This window comes from Lontra canadensis, unplaced genomic scaffold (assembly GCF_010015895.1).
Source record: "Lontra canadensis isolate GAN:19392208 unplaced genomic scaffold, GSC_riverotter_1.0 scaffold1, whole genome shotgun sequence".
Lineage (NCBI taxonomy): Eukaryota > Metazoa > Chordata > Mammalia > Carnivora > Mustelidae > Lontra > Lontra canadensis.
Window position 1 is genome coordinate 112,462,473 of NW_022630995.1, and position 22,249 is coordinate 112,484,721.

Consider the following 22,249-nt stretch of genomic DNA (forward strand, 5'->3'; position numbering starts at 1 on the left):
CCCACAGGGTTATTTTTAATATAAACATAGGACATGAGAAAGAAACATTTCAGCCAGTAAACATTAGGAGGTTTAGCCAAAATGAATAATAATTTTTAAATAAAATTAGAAGGTAATTAATTTGTTATCGTAGTATGCACATTAAAAGTCAGAAAATAATATGAGTTGAAGAGATTGTGAATTTAAAGGTATAAAAAGAATACAGTTAAGTGGATTTGAAAGAAGACTTAAAGAAGAACTATATTTCAAAATGAATCCAGTTGGCAAAAAGATTATTAGCTTCTATGTAACTAGAAAATCATCTATTTTATGAAAGTTCACAAGCAAAAAAGAAAAAGGATGAAAAAAATCCATGAAATTGTTTGAGGTGTTTTCTGTCATGTTAAACAAATAGCAAATCTCTTTGTTTGAGTTAGAAAATGAGAATATAAATAGCCCATATTTTCATAGACAGTTTTCCTCTTCACTTGACATAATTACAAAAATTAATTAATTCTAGCTTTAAGATATTTGGCAAATATACATAAAATAGAAATAAAATGTACAATTATTTAAATAAAATATTATATTTATGAAGTTTTGATGGAGGACAGTGATGAAAGAGGAAAGCAAACTGATATATATTGAAAACTCATTTTGTTCAGTCACTGTTTTTTTCTAATTTTTCTAATTTATTTTACCTTCATTTGTCCCTTCAAGATAGGTGGTTATATCTACATTTTACATATGAAAACACAGAGGTTGAGGATGTTGAAATAAATTGTCCTCAAGAGTGCAAAAACCAAGGGGAAATAGCATATTTTCAGGCAATTAAAATAATGCACAGAAACATGTTTTGATGGAGACATAATTAACTGTAGTAAATGTTAAGAACCACAACCTGCATCTGTGGGGAGAAGGAGGAGATTAAGAAGAGACAGTGAGGAGGGAGGTGTAGAATATGGATCTGAGGAAGAACATTTGGATCTGGCTAGACTCTGCTGGTGTTTAAATTCTGGGGAAAGTTCTAAGGGACGATATATATACTCACAGCTCCTAGCAGCTTGTGGGAATAGTCCTCCAACAACTGGGTTAACTACCTCTAACATTATATTAGCAGGCTTCAAAGGAATTAATTATAGTACTCTACAGCAACATAGTAGAGCACAGGTAAAATGGACCCTATGTTAATGAAAACAATTATCCAATTCTACATAATTGGGCTATTTCTATCTCCTGGCCAATAGCCCATTAATACCTCTTTGGTGATGTGAATATAATTAGTTTTTTTCAGTAAAAATTATGCTTAATAGACTATTCAAAAATCCCTATCTATGCCGCATTCAAATCACTTAACCTCTCAATCTACTCATCAGCAACAGTAGAACTCTAGACTACAGACAATCTCTTATATTCCTTCCAACTGTGAGACTATGATTTCTACAGGCAAGATGTCCTCAGAAGCAGGGTCTGCCCAAGTCTAAAAATCACCACAGATGAAGAAAGAAGGAAACCACGATCTTCTCTTGAGCGCAATGTAGAATGACGCTCTCAAACTGAGTCTCACATTTGGAAAACATAGAAAGTAATAACTGGGTTGCCAGAAGCGAAGAAAAAGAAATAAGGTTTATATGAACTAGGATTTCAGGAGAATAGCAAGAGTGTGAGGGACCTGATCATTTCTTGAGATAAAACCAGACTTTGGGACAGAAAGAAAAGGTTAAAGCAATCTACTTTAAACCAAAGTGAAAAAGGACAAACATCTGAGAGAGAAATTTATAGAGGCTGACTCAATTAGATAGCAGGGTAGTTGTAGTATAATTAATTCAAAATCACAAAACAAATTTTATGTTTGCCCCCAAAAGAAAAATTAAATTGCTTTTAAATATACACCTTTGAAACTAAGTCTATTCTCCTCTTTGAAGAATTTGCTAGTTTGTACTATATTTCTATAAAAAATTAAAATTAAAAACATTTTCTTGATAATTTCTCTTTTTAGGATGGAAAACTTTGTGGTAAACTGTTTTTATACTTCTTAGAACAATCCACTCCATGTGAGAATACATGTTCTTTATTTACCTCCAAATGTACAGGATCTGAGATTAGGCACAAGTTGATGTCTGCTAATATCCAATGAGTTCTGCTAGGAGCAGTAGTCAAATAGACAGGGAGAATGGATGTAAACAATAAAGGGGGAAATTGCAGATACTAATATCTGATTTTTTAAAAAACATCAGTTGAATATGTTTGTCAGAACAAAGACAATCTATACTTAGCTATTTTCATCTTCTACCTATTAAAAAAAAATGTTGTAAGTAAAAATAAAACAAAACAAAACAAGACTTAAGTCTATGTCTTTAATCAGCATCAAAGACCTGGATAAGAAGAAGGTTAGAACTGTTGCTAAAACACAATCGTTGCCTATTGAAAGACAATATGCCTAGAGGTGCTTTGAGGCTGGGCCAAACTGCAAACTAATTACATGTCTCCAGGTAGGACTTTGAAAGAAAAGGGTTGACTTGTCCCTGTTTGTCTCCAGTCAGCCCTAGTTTGTCCCTTTTGTCCCAACAGAAATCTTAATACTGCCATTTCTACTCTCAAAAGAGTTGTGGTCTGATAATAAAGATCACCCTACTTCAGATTAAAGGATATGGCCACAAAGGCATTGGTAAGTATCAATATTGGTGGGGGAAAAAATTAGCCATCAATTTCACATAAATTTAGAGTGAAATAGTATCTCCGAAAGAATAGTTAACCTTAAATTCAGTTACTTTAATAAAGAATTCCAACTCTGATTATATGGTGTTTAAAAAATAATAATAATAAAGGCCATAGTTGTAAACCTGAATTAATGTTTCAAGAACAGAGAATAAACGGCGAGCCCATCTGATCTCAGGTGTGGCAACCACTTTCTAAGGCACAAGCAAGACCAAGGGTCACTATGAGCAGTACTTTTAAATTGCAAGTTCAATCTCCTGAAGTATGAATATTGACAATTTGTGGAATCTTCAAGCCCATATTTCAAATTTTATTACAGTTTGTCTTTTTTTTTTAAGACTTTATTTATTTATTTGACCGACAGAGATTACAAGTAGGCAGAGAGGCAGGCAGAGAGAGAAGTGGGGGAAAGCAGGCTCCCCGCTGAGCAGAGAGCCTGCAGCTGGGCTCCATCCCAGGACCCTGAGATCATGACCTGAGCTGAAGGCAGAGGCTTAACCCACTGAGCCACTCAGGCGCCCCTACAGTTTGGCTTTATAACAAATGAGGTGGAGAGGAAGCAGGAGCAGGTAATCTTGAGATTTTCAAAGTTTCATTACTTATCCAGACTTCACAGCTGTGAAGTAGCAGAGTGACCAATACAGAATTTGAATATGTAACTGGGACATCAAATGCAGTGCTTCTGTTTAGGGTAGTATATGCTTCTCTGATCATTTAAGATGCAAAAATTACCAATGATCACAGGTTGTGACTGACTCAACTCAGGTTATTCCTTACTGACTCAATGTCTAATCCCTTAATCTACTCTAAAACCAATTAGAGAGCCCGAGAGCAAGATTAAGAGATTCTAGAAACCCTCCTCCCCAATAGAGCACTCCATTTTCCATTTTGGCGCTCTTACAAGTGATCAATTTAGTAAGAATAAAAAATAATGAGATGGCAAAGTTAAATCCTAATAATTTCATACTTAAATTGTTTTTATTGGATTAAGCACAGACACTATGTATTATAAAAACAGGCTGAAAGACTAGACTCTGAACAAAGAAACACAGAAGTAGAAAGAACAATAATTTATTTGGATCTACTGCCTTCCACTCCTCAGTTCAACCAGTGTTTTCACGCACATGCAAACACACCGCCTCTGCTTTTATTTTTTTTTTAAGATTTTATTTATTTATTTGACAGAGATCACAAGTAGGCAGAGAGGCAGGCAGAGAGAGAGGAGGAAGCAGGCTCCCTGCTGAGCAGAGAGCCCAATGTGGGGCTCAGTCCCAGGACCCTGGGATCATGACCTGACCCAAAGGCAGAGGCTTTAACCCCCGTGAGCCACTCAGGTGCCCCCTGCCTCTGCTTTTATATTCTGACTCCAAATCAGTGTTTGCAAACATTTCTTATCTGAGAGCACAATTCCTTAACTATGAACCAGGGTTTTCTGAACACTAAAAAGCAAGGCTTGAAGACCCGAAAAGATCCCTTTAGTATGTTCTAAATGGGACATGTGTCCCATTTCAGGCTTTGTTTCTGCCATCCTAGAAGCACCGTGTTCCTTTCCTTCAGCTAATTATGTTGCAGAAAACATGTAATTATAGAAAACAAAATTCTATGGAAATATTTTTGCCCTTCCATTTTACCCTTCCATTTATTTGCATAAGAGGATTCTACTTGTAATATGAAACTAGAAGAGCAAATCATGTACAAGAAATTAAAATTTTACCTCTAATAACCTAAGATTCTGTCAAAGATCATTTAATTTTAAAATTATTTTGCACACAGAATAGCTAAAATTAACAACACAGGAAACAACAAGTGTTAGCAAGGATGTGAAGAAAGGAGAACCCTTTACACTATCAGTGGGAATGCAAACTAGTGCAGCCACTCTGGAACACAGTATGGGGGTTCCTCAAAAAATTTAAAAGTAGAACTATCCTATGACCCAGCAATTGCACTACCAGGTATTTACCCAAAGAACACAGAAATAATATTCAAAGGGATACACGTACCCTGATGTTTACAGCAGCATTATCAACAATATCCAAATTATGGAAAGAGCCCAAATGTCCATCGACTGATAAATGCGAAAAAAATGTAGTGTACACACACACACACACACACACACACACACACACATATATCCAATGGACTATCACTGAGCCATTAAACACACACACACACACGCACATATATATATCCAATGGACTATCACTGAGCCATTAAACATACACACACACAACCCCTTACCATTTGCAAAGATGTGGATGGAGCTAGAGGGTATTATGTTAAACAAAATAAGCCAGTCAGAGAAAGACAAATACCATATGATTTCACTCATATATGGAATTTAAGAAACAAAGCAAATGAACATGGTGTGGGAGAGGCAAGGCAAGAAACAGACTCAATTATAAAAACAAATAAATAAGTGATGGGTATTAAGGAGGACACTTTTTGTGAGGAGCACCAGCTATTTTACATAAGTGATAAATCACCAAATTCTACACATAAAAAAATAAAATAAAATAAAATAAAATACATTAAATTATTTTCACTGGAAATAATTATCATAATTATCATATATATTAACAGCACTAGTCTCTTAGTATTAATTCCAGACTCTGATTTTTAAAATGTATATTCATACTAAGGGGTATCTGGATGGCTGAGTAAGTTAAGATTCTTGATTTCAGCTAAGGTCATGAGCTCAGAGTCCTACGATCAAATCCTGCGTTGGGCTCCCTATTCAGTAGGGTTGAGATTCTCTCTCCCTCTCTCTTAACCCCTCCCTCCATTCTCTCTCTCTCTCTCTCTCTCACACTAAAATTAATAAATCTTAAATAAGTATACTCATATTAAGAAAGGAGAATGAAGATACATACTTTAAAAGGTCAGTAATATTTAGAATTAATTCTGAAATTGTAAATAAGCAACATAGTAATTAAAAATCATAAGGGTCTTGGTGTTACAAAATTACTATTTTCTGAATGCAAGTAGCTCAGCAATATTTTAAATGAACCATGTTATAATTAGGAAACTACATTATTAAGCAGTGATCTGAAAGAAAAGTTAGGAAAGAATGACCAGAAGTACAGTTTCCTTTTTTAGATCAAAACAGGATTGGTTTCTACAGAGAATGACCTTCTTTTCTCCATCTGATTCAGGAATGGGGATTATTGGAAAGCTGCTATCTGGGATATGACAATTCACATTCATGCTAAAATAATACTGAGTACAAACCAAACTTGGTTTCTCTGTTGTTTCCTACATTGGTAAATAGCATCTACATCTGCTCATTCAAGATAGTACTCGGGAATGATGTTAGACTTTCTTTTACTCCACTTCTAAAGAATGACCACACCAATGACTGCAAGCTTCTTAGCATCTCTCCTGTGCAAATTCTCTGTCCATCCCCAGTTGCCACTATTTGTCACCCCTCTTCACCAACACACACCGCCAAGGTCTTCTAACTGGTTACCATCTACACATTGCCACTATAGATCTTTTTCTTTTCTTCCTTTTTTTTTTTTTTTTTTTTTTTTTTTTTTTGGCCACTACAGATCTTATAACACAAAGGTGGGGCATTTCTTAGCCTAAATTATTTAAAGAATTCCCATAGATCTCACATGGATCTTCCTAACCTCTAGTGTCTTATCTTGCCATATCCCCCACTGTAATTTATGTTTCTTCTAAATTACATGCTATTTCCCTCTTTTGCCACACTATTTCATAATTCTGGCTTTGGCCAAAACATATCCCTACCAGATACAGCTTTCTCTTGACAGTGGTGAACAAACTTCTTTTTTCCATGAAGGTCAATTTATAAAATAGGATAACTTACACTGGCCACATTTTTTTTCATTCAAAATAAAAATAATTGAGTTGCATGAATTTTGGAGTAGGGTAGAAGGCAATATAATTTAATATACTTTACTGAACAATAGAAAGCTGATGATGAAATTGATACATATTATATATATAAAATGAAATATTATTTAGGAAAAAAAAAAGGAAATCCTGCCATTTACAACAACTTGAATAACCCTGAAAGCAGTATGTTAAATGAAATAAGTCAAGCAGAAAAAGATAAATACTGCAGGGCATCACTTATATGTGGAATCTTAAAAGCTGAGCTAAGAGAGAGGCACCTGGGTGGCTCAGTCAGGTAAAAGTCTGCCATTGGCTGAGATCATAATCCTGGGGTCCTGAGACAAGCCTAGCATTAAGTCTTCCTGCTCCATGGGATGAGGGCGGGGTTTGCTTCTCCCTCTCCTCTCTCCCTCTGCCTGCCACTCCTCCTGCTTGGGCTCTTTGTCTGTCAAATAAATAAATAAAATCTTAAAAAAAAAACAACTGAACTCAGACAAAGAGAGTAGAGTGGTGGTTACCAGGGGTACGGGGTGTAAGAAATAGGGAGATATTGGTCAAAGGGTAAAAACTTCCACTTATAAGAATATCAAGTTCTGAGGATCTAAAGTACAGCATGGTCATTATAGCTAATAAAACAGTATTATATACTTGGAAGTTGATAAAAAAGTAGGTATTAAATATTCTCACCACAAAAACAAATTGTAATTATGTGATGCTATTGAGGTGTTAGCAAATGCTACTTGGTGTTCATTATTTTGCAATATATAAATGTATCATATGCATATACACATACAAATGTATCATGAGATCATATCTTAAACAATGTTATATGTCAATTATCTCAATAAAGATATATGTTATATCTCGATAAAGCTGGGAAAAAATTACTCTTTCTCTGCCTTCAAGGTGGTTTTGTGGAAGGGTTTCTCCTCATTTCTCCTGCTTTATATAGATTAAAAAGTTTATTTCAATATAAAGTATTTTTATATTTATATCTTTATACATATTTACATATTTTATGTATTTTTATATTTTATAAAAATATAAAATATTTTAGTATATTAATATAATATAAATTTCATTGGAAATTTCCGATCAAGGGACACATCATAAAGCTCAGCTGGTACAAGAAGCTCTTTATCTGCTTATCATTGCAATGTATAATATCTTAGTTTGTATTTGGAGTTAAGGACAATTAATATTTAAAAAAATAGCTTCAGGGGTGCCTGGGTGGCTCAGTGGGTTAAAGCCTCTGCCTTCGGTTCAAGTCATGATCCCAGAGTCCTGGGATCGAGCCCCACATCGGGCTCTCCGCTCAACGGGGAGCCTGCTTCTCCCTCTCCCTCTGCCTGCCTCTCTGCCTACATGTGATCTCTGTCTGTCAAATAAATAAATAAAATCTTAAAAAAAAAAAGAGCTTCATTATCAGTTTCCATAAGCAGAGAATAACATCTAAATAAGATCAAGAAAAAAATTCTCTTCTTAGTAGTATTTCTAAGGATACTTATACTTTATAAAGAATTGTTCATACTTTCTTACCCAATGTGAGAGATAAGGTGCTAAGGTTAGTGTACTATCAATTACAAAAGTATTATACATTAGCTTTTTAAGTATATATTATAAAATAATAGAAGCATGGAATACTACAAGTGATGTCTCATAGCATTAACCTTCTGTGCACTCTTTCCCTTCTTTTCTCTTATTTGAACAGGTCAGGGTACTCCCTGACCAAACTAAAAAGATAACAAAGACTCAAAGAAAAGGTCCTCAGTGGTAGAGAAAGCGACTTGCTTATAGAATCCATCACAGAGAGTGCTATCCATGCCTGAACACAAACTTCTGAATTATTCTCTAATTTACCATTTTATGATCCTGGCATGTTGTATATATTCTCATCTTCTCCAAAGAGTGTTAAAGACTGAGCCACATTATATGGTGAATTGGGTTTCAAAGAAAAACTTAATTCCCTAACCATGGTAAAACTGAACAAGTAGCTTTCTCAGTGAGAAGACACGACAGCAGATACATCAGCACTTACAAATATGTATATGAATGTATAGATATTATTTATATATACATATGAATGTATATATGAAATCAACACTTGTGTAACAACCACTCAGCTTAATAAGACATCAATAATAGTGTTGAAACCATGCACCTCTCCTCGATCACACCACCTTCCTTCCTTCCCACTTTTCATCTCAATTAACCACTAACCAGACTTTTGTATTTACTGTTGCAGAGTGCTTCACAGCTTCTTTCTAAAAGCGCACTGTTCAAATTTTCCCTTATTGTATATAATATAGCAATAGCTGGAAGCCAACTGGGAATATACAATATAGATGTCAGTACACAATGCATATTGATAGGAATGTCAATCCAACACAGTTTTACATATTTACCTAAAGTGTTTAAGAGGTATAGCTGAAATCCATATATTTCCTTTAAAAAAAATCACCACAGACATGACACATGGAAGTGAGCTAATCACAGAGGTCTTGGCTGTCAGCAGCATCTCCCCTGAAGGATACTCGTTACACAAAGTATTCTTCATTCTGCCATTAGCCTGTATTCAGAGTATTTCTTTTTGGTGGCCTGGAACCATCACCCCTCTTACAAGCCCAGCAGCCAAAGCAAGTTCTATCTTCAGTATCTGGGCAATATTTTCAGAAAATAAACTATTTCTTCTCAGCAAGCCTGTGCATATGAGCATTCAGGGGCTGATTTTCCAGTTTATAGATTATCTAAAACCCTTTGCTTTGCTCCTTCTTCCTTGCTTTTGGCCATTCACTGCTCATTAGCATTGCCACTGAAGGGTAGACACGAAAAATAAAAAGAAAAAATAAGAGCAGCCAGTTTTGCTATTTATTAACTATTCATCAACCACAACAAGGGCTCTTGTGGAGAAACAAGTAATGGTCAGTTTTTTAACTATCCCTTCTTTTCCAGTTTGTGTTGTTTGTCCTAGTCTCAATTACACTTAGATAATTAAAAGTTGGTATAAAAATGTTTTCCCAACAGTCCTTATTCCGTTTAAAAGTAACTAATTTTACTTTTTCAGTGAGGTAATTTTCCCCTTTTGTTTGCTAGGGTATAAAACTGTCATTTTCATTGATGTTTTATAGACCCAGAAAAAAGTACAGATTAATAACATGAAACAGTAATATATTAGTAGGTTCAAAAGTAAAGAAAATGTAATTTAACTTCTCCATACCCAAGAAACCATGCTTGGTGGAATGATCTGATATGTCCCATTAAATTTAAAAAGGAACTCGTTATTTTTAATTACAGAATAACTGGATCTTAAAGCTACGTCCTCCTTTACTTGACCTCAGAGCACAACTACTAGGGTCTATAGGAGAAAAAAATGAAAAGCGTAAGAGAAAAAAAGGAACATGGCAGAGACTTACCCTCAGCACTTGCTAGCGCATGACTGCACTGACTTTCTAGTCTATAGGTATAACATGGTGAAGGAACAACCATCAGAAAGATGACTCAAAGAAAGTTTTATTATAAATTAAGAACTTCTATAAGAGGTAATCTCCTGGCGCGCCTGGGTGGCTCAGTGGGTTAAAGCCTCTGCCTTTGGTTCAGGTCATGATCCCAGGTCCTGGGATTGAGCCCCGCATCAGGCTCTCTGCTCAGCAGGGAGCCTGCTTCCTCCTCTCTCTCTGCCTGCCTCTCTGCTTACTTGTGATCTGTCAAATAAATAAATAAAATAAAATAAAATAAAAAGAGGTAATCTCCCTATCCCATTGATATTTTTACCTGAAATATATGTTTGTTTTATGGCATTTTAGGGGCACCATAAAAATGGCATTTGTTGAATTATCACAATCTCCCATGCCCTAGTAGAACATACTATGCCATCCAACTGTGAGTCCTGAATTGCTCTATCTACTTCAGCTTCCAAATATGACAATATGATCTCAGAAGGCAGATATATATAAAAGTTTTTAAAGGATAGTAAATGTGTCTTATGTGAATAGCTTTGTAATCAACTGAGTACATATTAGCTACTCAATAAGCATTTTTTGAATTAAACAAAAAAGGTGAAATGTTATGGTTTTCATATAACCCTAAAAGTATATTTTCTGCAATGGGAGATAATGATATAGAACATGATTTCTCAGCTTGAAAATAATGAATTATAAAAAAGTATCCAAAAACACCATCAGGAAACTGAAGAGCAATCCAATCTTTCTCAAGTCTGTGTTTGACTCACCACCACACTATTGATGTGTTAAACAGTTTTCAATAATTTTGTTAATAAATTTATAATGGTTTTCATAAAAACCTTATATCTTTGGGCTATGTAAGAATTTCTGGCATTTCTTAAAAAAAAAAATCACCAGTGTTCTGTTATTGTTGTTTATAGAAGCCACAAAGAAGAAATTGGACACTGAAAAACAAGATCATAATTGCCACTATACTACCAACAATTTTCTCTGTTGTCAGATTGTGGAGATTTTCAGAAGAAAGAATCAGTCTTCTAGGTTTTAATTCAATTTAAGCTACATGCAACAGAAAAAATAGGACTGACTCTCTTAGGAGTTTAACTCCTAAGATATTACCTAGGCTTTGGTTTTTAAGATGATAAGCCAATCTAAAAGGTGTTGCTTGTGAGGCATGCCATTTTAATGATATCACGGTTAAGTACACTAAGCACCTCCACCAATTTTATGTGGCCGTTAAACTTAAATTTGTATTTAAATCTGCTAAACACTATTTCCCCACCCCAGGAAGTTATGAACTGCAAGTTTAAAATAACTTTTGATGTTATAGATTTCATTAATTATGTTCCTTGGCTCCAGCATACACAGCTTGCTTTTTTTAATCAGTCATTGCCGTGCTCAAACCACAGGATTTCTATCTCCTCACTGTTCATGTATTCCATGTTTATACATTAATTAATAGATGTAACCAAGCAGAAACAACATGTGACATTCATATTATATTGTCTCAATAAAACAAAATAGTTTTATGGAGGAAATAGCACTGGAAATGACAAAGAACACAGACAAATATTACTCACCTGCTATTGGCATTCTTATTTTTAAAAGATTTTATTTATTTATTTGACAGAGAGAGAGAGAGAGAGATCACAAGTAGGCAGAGAGGCAGAGAGAGGAGGAAGCAAGCTCCCTGCTGAGCAGAAAGCCCGATGTGGGACTCGATCCCAGGGCCCTGGGATAATGACCTGAGCTTAAGGCATAGGCTTTAACCCACTGAGCCACCCAGGCACCCATGGCATTCTTATTTTTACACAAATATTCTTGTTTTAACTGCAGACAAATGAAATACACATGACTTATATGTATATTAATAGAAGACCAATGAGAGAACTAAGGTTCATTTTCAGAAGGCTTAATTTTGAGGTTAGAAAATTTAGAACATTTCCTTTCCTCATTTTCACCTATGACTAAAGATCTGTCAGCTATAGTATAGCACAAATAGAAGTGAAAGTTCCATAAAAGAAAATACTTAAAGGTGTCACTGAAAATTAATATCATATGAATCTCCTTCATTTATTTAATTTCTATGTGGCAATGATATGCATTGCCTTATGAAATAACTGTATTTTTTTAAAAAGTGTCCCAAATGATTTTTTAAGTATATCAAATATATAGTAGGATTTGCTTAGAGGAAACCTATAATCAGTTCAAACATATCTACTGTAACAAGAGGATTTCATACTATTCTGATACCATTTATCATATAGGAATATCATGTGTTCTTAAAATTAATATATTACTAAAAGACTAAATGTTGGTTCTATTTATAATGGTACACCAATACTCCTTAAGGTATAACCCACTCATAATTTCAGGTAAAAATTTTTTACCTAAATTTCAGAGCTGATCTGGGAAATTAAATGAAACACAAAAGCAGAACAACAAATAGAGTCCATTTCCGAGAGAACATCTAAACTTCTCTAATCCACTGGCACTAGCCCAGTTTCACTTGGTCCCAGATTACAGAACAAAACAAAAAGCAACAAGGACAGGCAAACAAACAAAAAATAAAACAGTACTATTCAAACACTTACTATCCAAACTCAGCAATCCAATAGGTTTGAATAAAAAGAAAATTTATTTTAAATCCTCTAATTGAAAATGTTCTTATACTTGAAACTTAAAAATTACCTTACATATCTCAACACCGACCTTAAAAAAAAAAAAAAAAGCCCACTTTTTACCTCATATTCCCACCCCCACCACTTCCTTGTTCTCCCTGACAGAAAAACTGAGAGTTCCTCAAGTCCCATTAAATCTTCACATGCCCCCCAATCAGTATTGTATCGCTTCCAGTCCACTGAAAACACTTTTGTCAAAGTCATGTTTATCCTCAACAATTTTCATCCACAGAATTTGACAAGGTTTTTCATTTCCTCCTTGATATACTTTCCTTACTTAGCTTCCAAAACATAACAGACTACTATGTTTTCTTTCTCACACGCCACTCATCTTTCTCTTTTCCTGGATCCTCTTTAGTCTCCCTGACCTCAACATTTTAGAATGTCCCATGGCAGTGTTGGAGTTTTCTCTACATGATTATTCCTTAAATGAGCTACCCCTCTTATAGCTTTGAAGACCGTATCTAAAATGATGAATTCCAAATGTACAGCTCAAATCCCTAAATCCCCCCTGAATTTCAAACTCATATAAACAACTGCCAACCTAATTAAATCCTGAAATTTGATGTTTAATAGGAACATCAAATTTAATAAATGCAAATTCTGATTTCTATCTAAAACTTATTCATTGTCCCATGTTCCCAACTTCTAGAATTATAATGATTTTGACAACGATGCAAATGTCTTATTTAAGGTTACTCCAGAAAAATCAGGTACTTAGGCCAATAAAATAATTTGTTTTTAAAATAGTACTTTGAATTATTTGGGGATAAAGAAAAAAGTGTAAGAATTTCTATTTTAATATAATTAATTAATTAATCTTTTTTATGAGTGAAAATATTTGTTAATAAGAAACTTGACTACAGAGTGATCTAACACACACAGGGAGGCCTTTTGATACTAAGCTTCTTGTGCTTGCCTCTGGGCTTCCCTCTGTTCACTCAAGGAAGCTTTCAGTGGATCAACCCAGCCTCAGCTTCACACTGGTAACCACTTGATGGACAACAATAGAGTTAAAGCCAGAACACTTGGAGCAGGAATCCAAAATTATGAGAACACCAAAGAAACACTGGCTATTTCCTTTATACTCTGTATCTTTGAGTGATACCAAACATACACAAATATTCCTGGTGTGCTTTGAGTTTGCAAATTCTAAAGGCTATTGTAGTCTATGCTAGTTAGAACATAAGACTACTCATCAATCCAGCAGCCTTAATAAGCATGAGCATTGTGGTTTAAGAGCAGCACTGAATGGAACACCTTAGTATCGACACTAGACAAAACAAAAACAAAACTTGAAACAAAAAATTAACAAATCCAGTTCTCTCAGTCTGATATTGCAGTTACCTAGAATATCTGATAAAAAAACATATTAGGTACAATTCTTGTTCATACTGAAAAAAATTTCATTTTAATTTGAGTGATTAAGGTTTTATGCTCTATTTAATTCCTCTGGTATTTTCTTCTTTTAAATTCACTCTGAACCTTAAGTATAGCTACATGAACCAGACTTGACTGTATATCTTCTCCCAGTTCCTCAAATGTAGGAATCTGTTTTCATTTTACTTCACATAATTTTAGAGCTTAAAAGAAAATTAGTCTAAATCTTCTAGTAGCATTGATAATAAATGAAGACTAAAGAAAGTAACTTTCCAGGATGCCTGGGTTCAGTCAGTTAAGCAAGGAACTCTTGATTTTGGGTCAGGTCATGACCTCAGAGTCCCAGGACTGAGCCCCACATGGGGCTCTGCGCTCAGTAGGGAATCTACTTGCGGATTTCTCTTCCTCTCCCTCTGCCCCTCCTCCCCTCTTCCCAGTTGCACACACACACTCTCTCTCTCCCTCTCTCCCCCTAAAATAAATAAATCTTATAAAAAAAAGAATAACTTTCCAATTTTGCTCAGTTAGCCATTGACAAGATTGGTACTTTAACCCCAAACCCTTAAAATTCCAATCCAGAACATTTTTACTATGTCTTAACATCCCCCCCATGTAATTCACATTCATCTGAAATTTGTGTCCACACCCAAATGTTAAAAGTCACCAATATAAATGACTTAAATCCACAAATACCCACGTAATCAATCCTAGAATTACTTTAGTATCTTCCCTTATCATTTAGATATCCATCTGATCACTTAATTTTACACTAAGTTCTTAATACATTATTCTAATATATTAATGTAGAACAACTAATTCATTATAATTAACATCGGTGCAAGATAAGGTCTAAAATAATATGACAAAATGCTCATTCATTTAACCTCGTACTGCATTCTTTATGTGGATTTGCAGATATTAAAATGAATTATCAGATTAAAGTTGACCTAAGTTTCATCTCCATTAGTCTTCTAATGGGATATGCTCGAAGAAAGCATATTGCCTCTTTAAAAAAATGAAATAAACAGAAAAATTACTAAGTGATCATAGATGCTGGTTATAAAAATATAAATTACCACAAAAACCCCACAGGACTAATAGTGGTAGTAGTTGTATGTATTTGGAAGAAACTGTTACAACTACATAAAACTTAATACTTATCAGGCCAAAATTATCTGAAAACATATATAATCATGCACAAAACTCAATGGATGACATTGTTTTAAAATGTATCTGTATTTGTGTCTACATTTTTTTCATAGCTCTGTGCATGTGTGTTTCACATTACAAACATTTAGTTTGGTACCCAAAAGCTCCATGAGTAAGAACTACCCACAGTTAAGAAATAGCTTAATAAACTACATCCACTAATTTGCTTATGCCAGCAGTAATAAGCACATTTCTAGCATTTTTGGTGTCTTAGATTTTTGCACACAGAATATGTATTAAAGGATATATTTCTGTTTTTGTGAAAAATTTTGTGAAAAATTTTGTGAAAAATTTACATCATTAGGTCTAGGAATCTTATCTACCTGGAGAATAGAGAGTGTTGATATGTACTAGAACTACATTTTTATAAGCATGAGAGACAGGGATAATATTTCCTATTCTGGTTTGAAAACAAAATCACCTGTATCTTATGGCATCACCTCACTGAATGACATTTTTTTTAGAGAATTAAAAAAATACATCCCTCATGTGGTTTTCAAGTAGGACTACAAAGAAACAGCTCAGAATGCAGTGACACCTAATGGCAAAGCTATCTTTATAGGCCATAAATGTATTTTCTAATAAACATTATGTTTGTGGTAAAACTGTGTAAGTATGGCTACACACCAAAATGGTGTCTGTCTATAATCTGAAATATTATGAAAATCTAAAAGCAATACCAAATACTTTACTTTGTAACAGTAAAATAACACAAGCAAATGAAGGAAGGGGGGAAAAAAAAAAGACTTCCAGATTAGAGACTTTGGTTTTAAAATTACAATACCCCTTGAGACAAAATTACAATATGATAAACTTAGCCTTAGGAATTGAATTAAATATAATACATCTTTCATTATTCCTAACAATCTCAACTGGTTTCTACTGTTTAAAAAGTCTAAAGTTAATCACCTTGATTTTTATTCTTATTTGAATTAAAATTTATAGGAGATATTTACTGGGTGTACACTTCACTTGGAATAGAAAGCAAAGGTCCTTGGTGTAATGGCTTATTAGTCATGTCATAGTTGATACTGTTGATTAATAACACTGTCTAACTTAATGCACATCTGAATTATTCTTCAAATAACTGTATTAATGATACAGAAAAGAATAATAGTAAAGTGCACCCTTATTTTAAATTCAGAAACTACTTGTACATATATTCCAGAAGTTTACACTATATGTTATCCATAACTTAGGAAGCAAACAGCCACTGTAAATAATAAAGGGATAATTTAAATCATTGAGATATCTTATACAGTACAAGAAGTCCTTAATGACTCCTGGGGGCTATCATACTCAATACATATTATGTAAAGAGCTGGAAAAGAAATATTTTGGTGTAAGACACAGTACATTTTCTGGAAATACTTTTACATTCTATATTTGATAAAACTGTCCTCAGTGCAGAAATTATGAAAACTATTGCTTTAAATCTGCCATCTATTACTATTTTTAATGGGACATTTTATTCATCCACCAGTTTTATACTTTAATTTGAACTTTCTCACGATGAAAATATTCTGCGCATTGTTTTAGGCTTCTCAAACAAATCATAGTTAATGACTATGATCTCAAAGGATAAAGTATCATGTACTTACAAGAAAAACATAAATAAATGGTTTGTTTCTATTCCCTGTTGGCATAAAGTATTTTACTATGACTGATAACAAGAAAAACCTGTGAGTGATTTTCGTAAAATGTGACTACACTGTTTGAGAATATCCTTGTAGAGATATATAACTGAGGGTAGCTCATTTCAATCAGTTCTGTGAGCACAGGAACCAGATAAAGAAATGAGCATACATTAAACTGTTAAAACATGAGATCCTCCATATTAGATTTGAAGCAAAACACAAACTGTGCAGTTGACTGGAAATGCCACCTAATCCCTGCTTAATTAAAGCAGAGCTCTACACTCCTGTTGTGTTTAGGGAGTAAAGAGTGTGGAACGACTGATGTATGAAGAAAATAGCAGTCAGCGTGGATAATCTCAAAGACTTTCGAGCTCTCTAGCTACATAAATCAGAGCGACTTTTGAATAGCCTCATAAAACACAGTATCATTGCCATTCCACTCACGATTTTTTGGTTCTTCCTACAGCATGCAGATCATTAGGAAACTTCTAAGCAATCAAGTAATGTGGGTCTGATGAAATTACTCAATCAATGCACAGGCTCAAAGTAAAAGCATAATTCAAAATTGCAGTTTTTATATGTCAAAAGACATTTCTTTGGGGAGGGGGGAAGAATATCACAATTGAGGTGATTCATTTCTAAATATTATGTGTGTACATGTGCTTTAAACAAATATATGCAATTATCAAATATCTTTAAAATGTGATTTAACAGAAGAAGTAATTATGTATGATATTAGTGCATTTTTTACTGAAAATAAATACACTGCCACTTCAATTACTGGAGTTTAACTATTATGATATATTTCATCATTCTAGTGAGTTCATGTGTTTAATAAAATATATTAGAGTTTAAAATATTATAATTGACTTTTAAAAACTACCTGCATGAAAAAAAAAAAAGACAAACAAACAAACAAAATGAAAGAAAGAAGAATGGAGAGAGTTTTCATATATATAATTCTGTTCAACACTAAAAGGATTCAGTATTTAAAGAAACAGAGCAGGTCTTTTTTAGCTTCCAGGTTGCTTGAACTGCATATTGCAGCTACATTCTACATGAACCCACACTACATGAGGCTAGAAAGACCTTTCATTTCTGCATATCTCCTTGTAACTCTAGAGCTGAAATATTAACTTTCCCTTCAGTATCATCACATTCATCCCTTAAATCCTGAAATAATACATTTGCCATAAGCATATTTCTCCCATTAAATATTTAAATGAATGCAATCACCTCCTAAAGATAATTAATTATCTTTTGCTAGTCAACCAGGTAAACGGATTCAATGAATAGTAACCGATGGTTTAAAACTTTAGAATGGGCATTTAGTTTTGAATTTATTATACTTTGGCTAGGATGAGAGGTGGAAGCAGGAGGGGCTTTTAACCTCTGACATGCACTCAAATTATCTTGGTCATTTTCTTTAATTTGGGAATAATATTTATCAGTATATTATAAAAGATATGAAGAATCTGAAGCAATTATCAATTTGCTAGCTTTCATTGCAATATTAGGTAGCCTATAAAAGAAGCTAATCCTCTTGCCTAATGTACTAATTGCATTCAAGTCAAATTGTCTGATAAGTGTTCCTTTTAATAGGATATACACAGTTCATGCATACAACTTGCTGTCTGAAGAAATCTGTAATTTGTACACAGTTACCTTTATTTTTTTTTTGGTCTGGTTATAAATAAGTAAACCATGTCACATTGACAAACAGAATGCAAAGGAAAAAATACAACCGTGTGTTCTATTTAGAAACAAATGATCAGACTACATTGCAAAATAGTATTCAGCTGATAAAGGACAGCAAGAGCTGTATGTGTTTGCAAATAATATATTTATCATGTGGACCACAGAATAAGCAACAAAATGAGCATTTATCCACAAGCCTTGTCTCCTGAGCGATGAAGAGCCTACGGCAGAAATCCCAAATCATAAAACGAATGTAAAGTTACATTATATATATACATCCTGTTCCAATCATTTATAACAGGACATAGATGTATGTCATTTCTTTAAGAGGACACAGTTCGCTTCTGAATTCTATCAGAACATTACTGAACCCCTTAATGAGGCCATAATTTCTCCCTGAAAAGTTCTGAACCCACAGGCCCTGTTAGCCCCCAGGCAAAACGTGATCTAGCAGTCAAGCTCTCTAGTGCTTAATTAATGCCTAAGTGCAAGGTTTAGAATCCTGACCTCATTACCCCTTATATAGAGACATGTATGGCTCTATTGATATAAATGACAGAGAATGGCAGACATGTTTACAAAGACAGCCTCTGAGACCGAGGAGTCCCCTGGAGCTAAGGGGCTGGCCGCTGTGGAGGCACACACCAGACATAAGCCCCTCGCTTGGGCAGGCACAAGAGCCACCTGAAGGAGGTTCCCTTCTAGGACTCTGTGGGGTGGGTGGGGTGTGTGTGTGTGTGTGTGTGTGTGTGTGTGTGTGTGTGTTGAGCAGGGGAGAGGCAGGGGGACGAAAGGAGGAGATGCTGCGACCCATCTGTCGCTTCAATTTGAAGAACATCAAGCCGTGTGGACAGATAAAAGTCCTGTGCCCAGAAAAATTCCCCAAGAGGGGCTCTCTTCATCCCAGTAAATGAACCTTACTGGCCCGCGGACGCGAATTTCCGAAAAGGAAATCGTCGCATTAACGCAGAAAAGGCTGCAGGAGCCCGTCTCCACTCAGCTCTTACGGATTAGCAAGTGAGAAGAGTTGGAGCCTGAAGCTGCGAGCGCTGTGCATGATAATGACGCGCGGCCCCCACCCGCCTCCGCCCCCGCCCGCGCCAGCCGCGGCCAGTCCCGGCCCGTCTGGTTGCCAATAGGTGGGGCCACGAACATCTCCGAACCGGCTCGGCGTCCTTCTTGGAGTCAGGCCGCCCGGCCGGAGCCCAAACGTCTTTCCTCTCGGCCTTGCGCGGCAACTCAGAGTTGACCGCGAGACTAGGCGAGGCAGGTGTCTGCATGGCAGCCCGCGAGGGCGGCCAGCGCGCCCTGCGCTTCTCGTGCGCCCGGGGGCCAGTCTCGCGGCGGCGCCAGGCCGGAGGAGTATGCGAAGCAGCGAGGCGCGCGGCTCCCCGTCCTCGGCTACCCCGCCGCCAGCCCCTCCCGCCACCGTCGCGGCGACTCTGCGCGAGTACCGCAAAGCCAAGAGGACGGGAAGAGGAAAAGGAGGCTGGGGGCGCAGCCAGCACCCCGTCACCATCGCACAACGCTGCGGCTAACGCAGCCCGCTCACGTTGCAAAACCACCTGTTCGATCCGAAGGGAGCTCCCCCCACCTCTCACCCCAGTTTTGGCCTCACAGGTGACACACACCTCTTCTTTCCCCTAAGATATATATATTTTTTATTGGAGCAAATGTACATCCGGGAAAGAATATGGAAGGTAGAGTCGATTAAACTTCCTTTCCTCGCACACTTAGAACCCACCCACTCCCCGCACTTCCCGGCACACACGCACAACTGAGGTAAACTCGAGACCCCCACCCATCCAGCATACACTCCAAGATTCACCGCGAAAACAACGGCCCCAGTCAAGGTTCGAGCATCCACATCCTGCCAGAAAACTGAACAAGTGTGAGGGAAGGTTAGCGGGAAGGGGCAATAAACCGAAGCCAGCGCCAGTTAAACCACACAGAGGGCGGAGAGGGGGAGGCAAAGGCAAACATTTGCTAACCCAAACGTTAGAAGTACCCACAGGCAACACCTGCTCTTCCTTACCGATGTGAATGATTGAATCCGCATTCGCCAAGTCCCAGGTTCGAGACCACCAGACGCACAAAACCAAGAGCAAGGGGAAAACTTCCATCTCCTCCTATGCTGAATCTCTTTTAGGATGGTTTCTTTTTCGATATATTTTTCTAAAAAAAACCAGTCCGAAGAGTTTGAGGTCACGATAGAGTTTAGTGCAGCTTTTTCTTTTTCTTTTTTTTTTTTTTTTCTAAATTCCTATTGCCAGAGCAAAGCCTTTAATCGTCGTTGATGAAGGCAGAGCGAATAAGAGAGCCCAGCCTGAGGAAACCTCCTTCGCAAAGCCGTGTCACTTGGAGGGGAATTTTGGCATCGCCAGAGTTGTTTGCAGTTTGGCTTTTAAAAAATGTATCCAGCCTCGGCTGCTCTCGGGCAGGGGGAGAGGCTGGAGCTCAGACCTTCCCCATCGCTGCGCGGGGGCCGCGGGTCTCCAGTCCCAACGCCGCCGCAACTTCCAACAGACCACCCCCCCAACACACACACGCCGGATGTTCCCCTCCCCCCCCCCCAACCCCAAAAAAAAAAAAAAAAAAAGCGCCCCCCCACCCCCGCCCCAACGGCCCGCAGAGAATCACTTGTCTTCGCTGCCAAAATAAAATCTAAGTGGAAAGGAAAGATTAGGAGATTCCAAGCGGAGCAGCCAGATTCCAACAGGGAAGGGAAAAAAGCCCTCTCCAAGAGGGGTAGTAAAAGTGAACTTCAAGGTAATGCAGATAGTAATGCAGAGAAAATTCCTTTTCTGCGCGAGGCGGGGAGCTGAGCTCGGCGAGGCGGGCCCCGGGAGCCGGTTCGCTCGGGCGCGGTGGCGGGGGAGTTGCGCTGGGCGCGAGCAGCGGGGCCGGGCCGGCGGAGGGAAGCCTGCGGGCTGCAGGATGCTTTTGGAGCGGTTCGCCTGGCGGGATGCAGGAAGCGAGCAAGGAGCGAGCCTGGCAGCTTCAGCACTAGCCCCACGTTGCCTAGAAATGGATCACCTAGGAGAAGGAGCGAGCCCGCGAGAGAGCGGTGCTGTCAGGCGGAGGGGGGAACCGAGGGAGGAAGAGCTTCTCTCTAATAACCACCTCCTCCCCCTATCTGCAATACAAGGGAGAAACAAAATAGTGCTCTCATTTCCCTTGGAATCTTCAACTGGGACTGAGAAAAAGGCAAGGCTCCAAAGGGGCGGGGGGGGGGGGGGAACGTTGAAGCTTTTTGTTTGTGTTGTGTTTTGTTTTGTTTTGTTTTTTTAGAAGGTTAAAGGCAACCTGAAAAAGCCACCCCACTTATTTAACCTTGTTACTGCTATTCTCCAACAGGTATCAGACTTTTTCTAGTCTTTGCCTGGAATTAGTCACATTGGATAAAAACAAATTAGGGACACCTGGTCGCTAAGGGAAAAAGAGACCTAGAAAGCTTTTAATGAGATTTCAATTATAAAGTCAAAAAAGGAGAGGACGTGCTAATTATTTTTTATACAGTGATTTTTTTTTTCTCTCTCTCTCCAGAGTATTTTTAGGCAATCAGGATAGAGAAAGGATAAAGAAGAACGTGAAATTTAAAAATATATATAATAATTAAGTAAAATACATG

At 36.8% G+C, this 22,249-nt stretch overlaps 1 protein-coding gene across 5 annotated transcripts in view; it reads right to left on the reverse strand.

The window, feature by feature from the left end:
* The window catches only part of GRID2 (glutamate ionotropic receptor delta type subunit 2), a 1,456,428-nt gene extending 1,435,645 nt beyond the window's left edge, over positions 1-20,783 (reverse strand). For all 5 annotated transcript variants that reach the window (XM_032861590.1, XM_032861599.1, XM_032861608.1 and 2 more), the window contains exon 1: positions 20,654-20,783. In XM_032861590.1, coding sequence (XP_032717481.1) covers positions 20,654-20,741 — 88 coding nt within the window. In that variant the 5' untranslated portion in view covers positions 20,742-20,783. The remainder of the gene's footprint in view (positions 1-20,653) is intronic.
* Between the last annotated feature and the right edge of the window lie 1,466 nt (positions 20,784-22,249).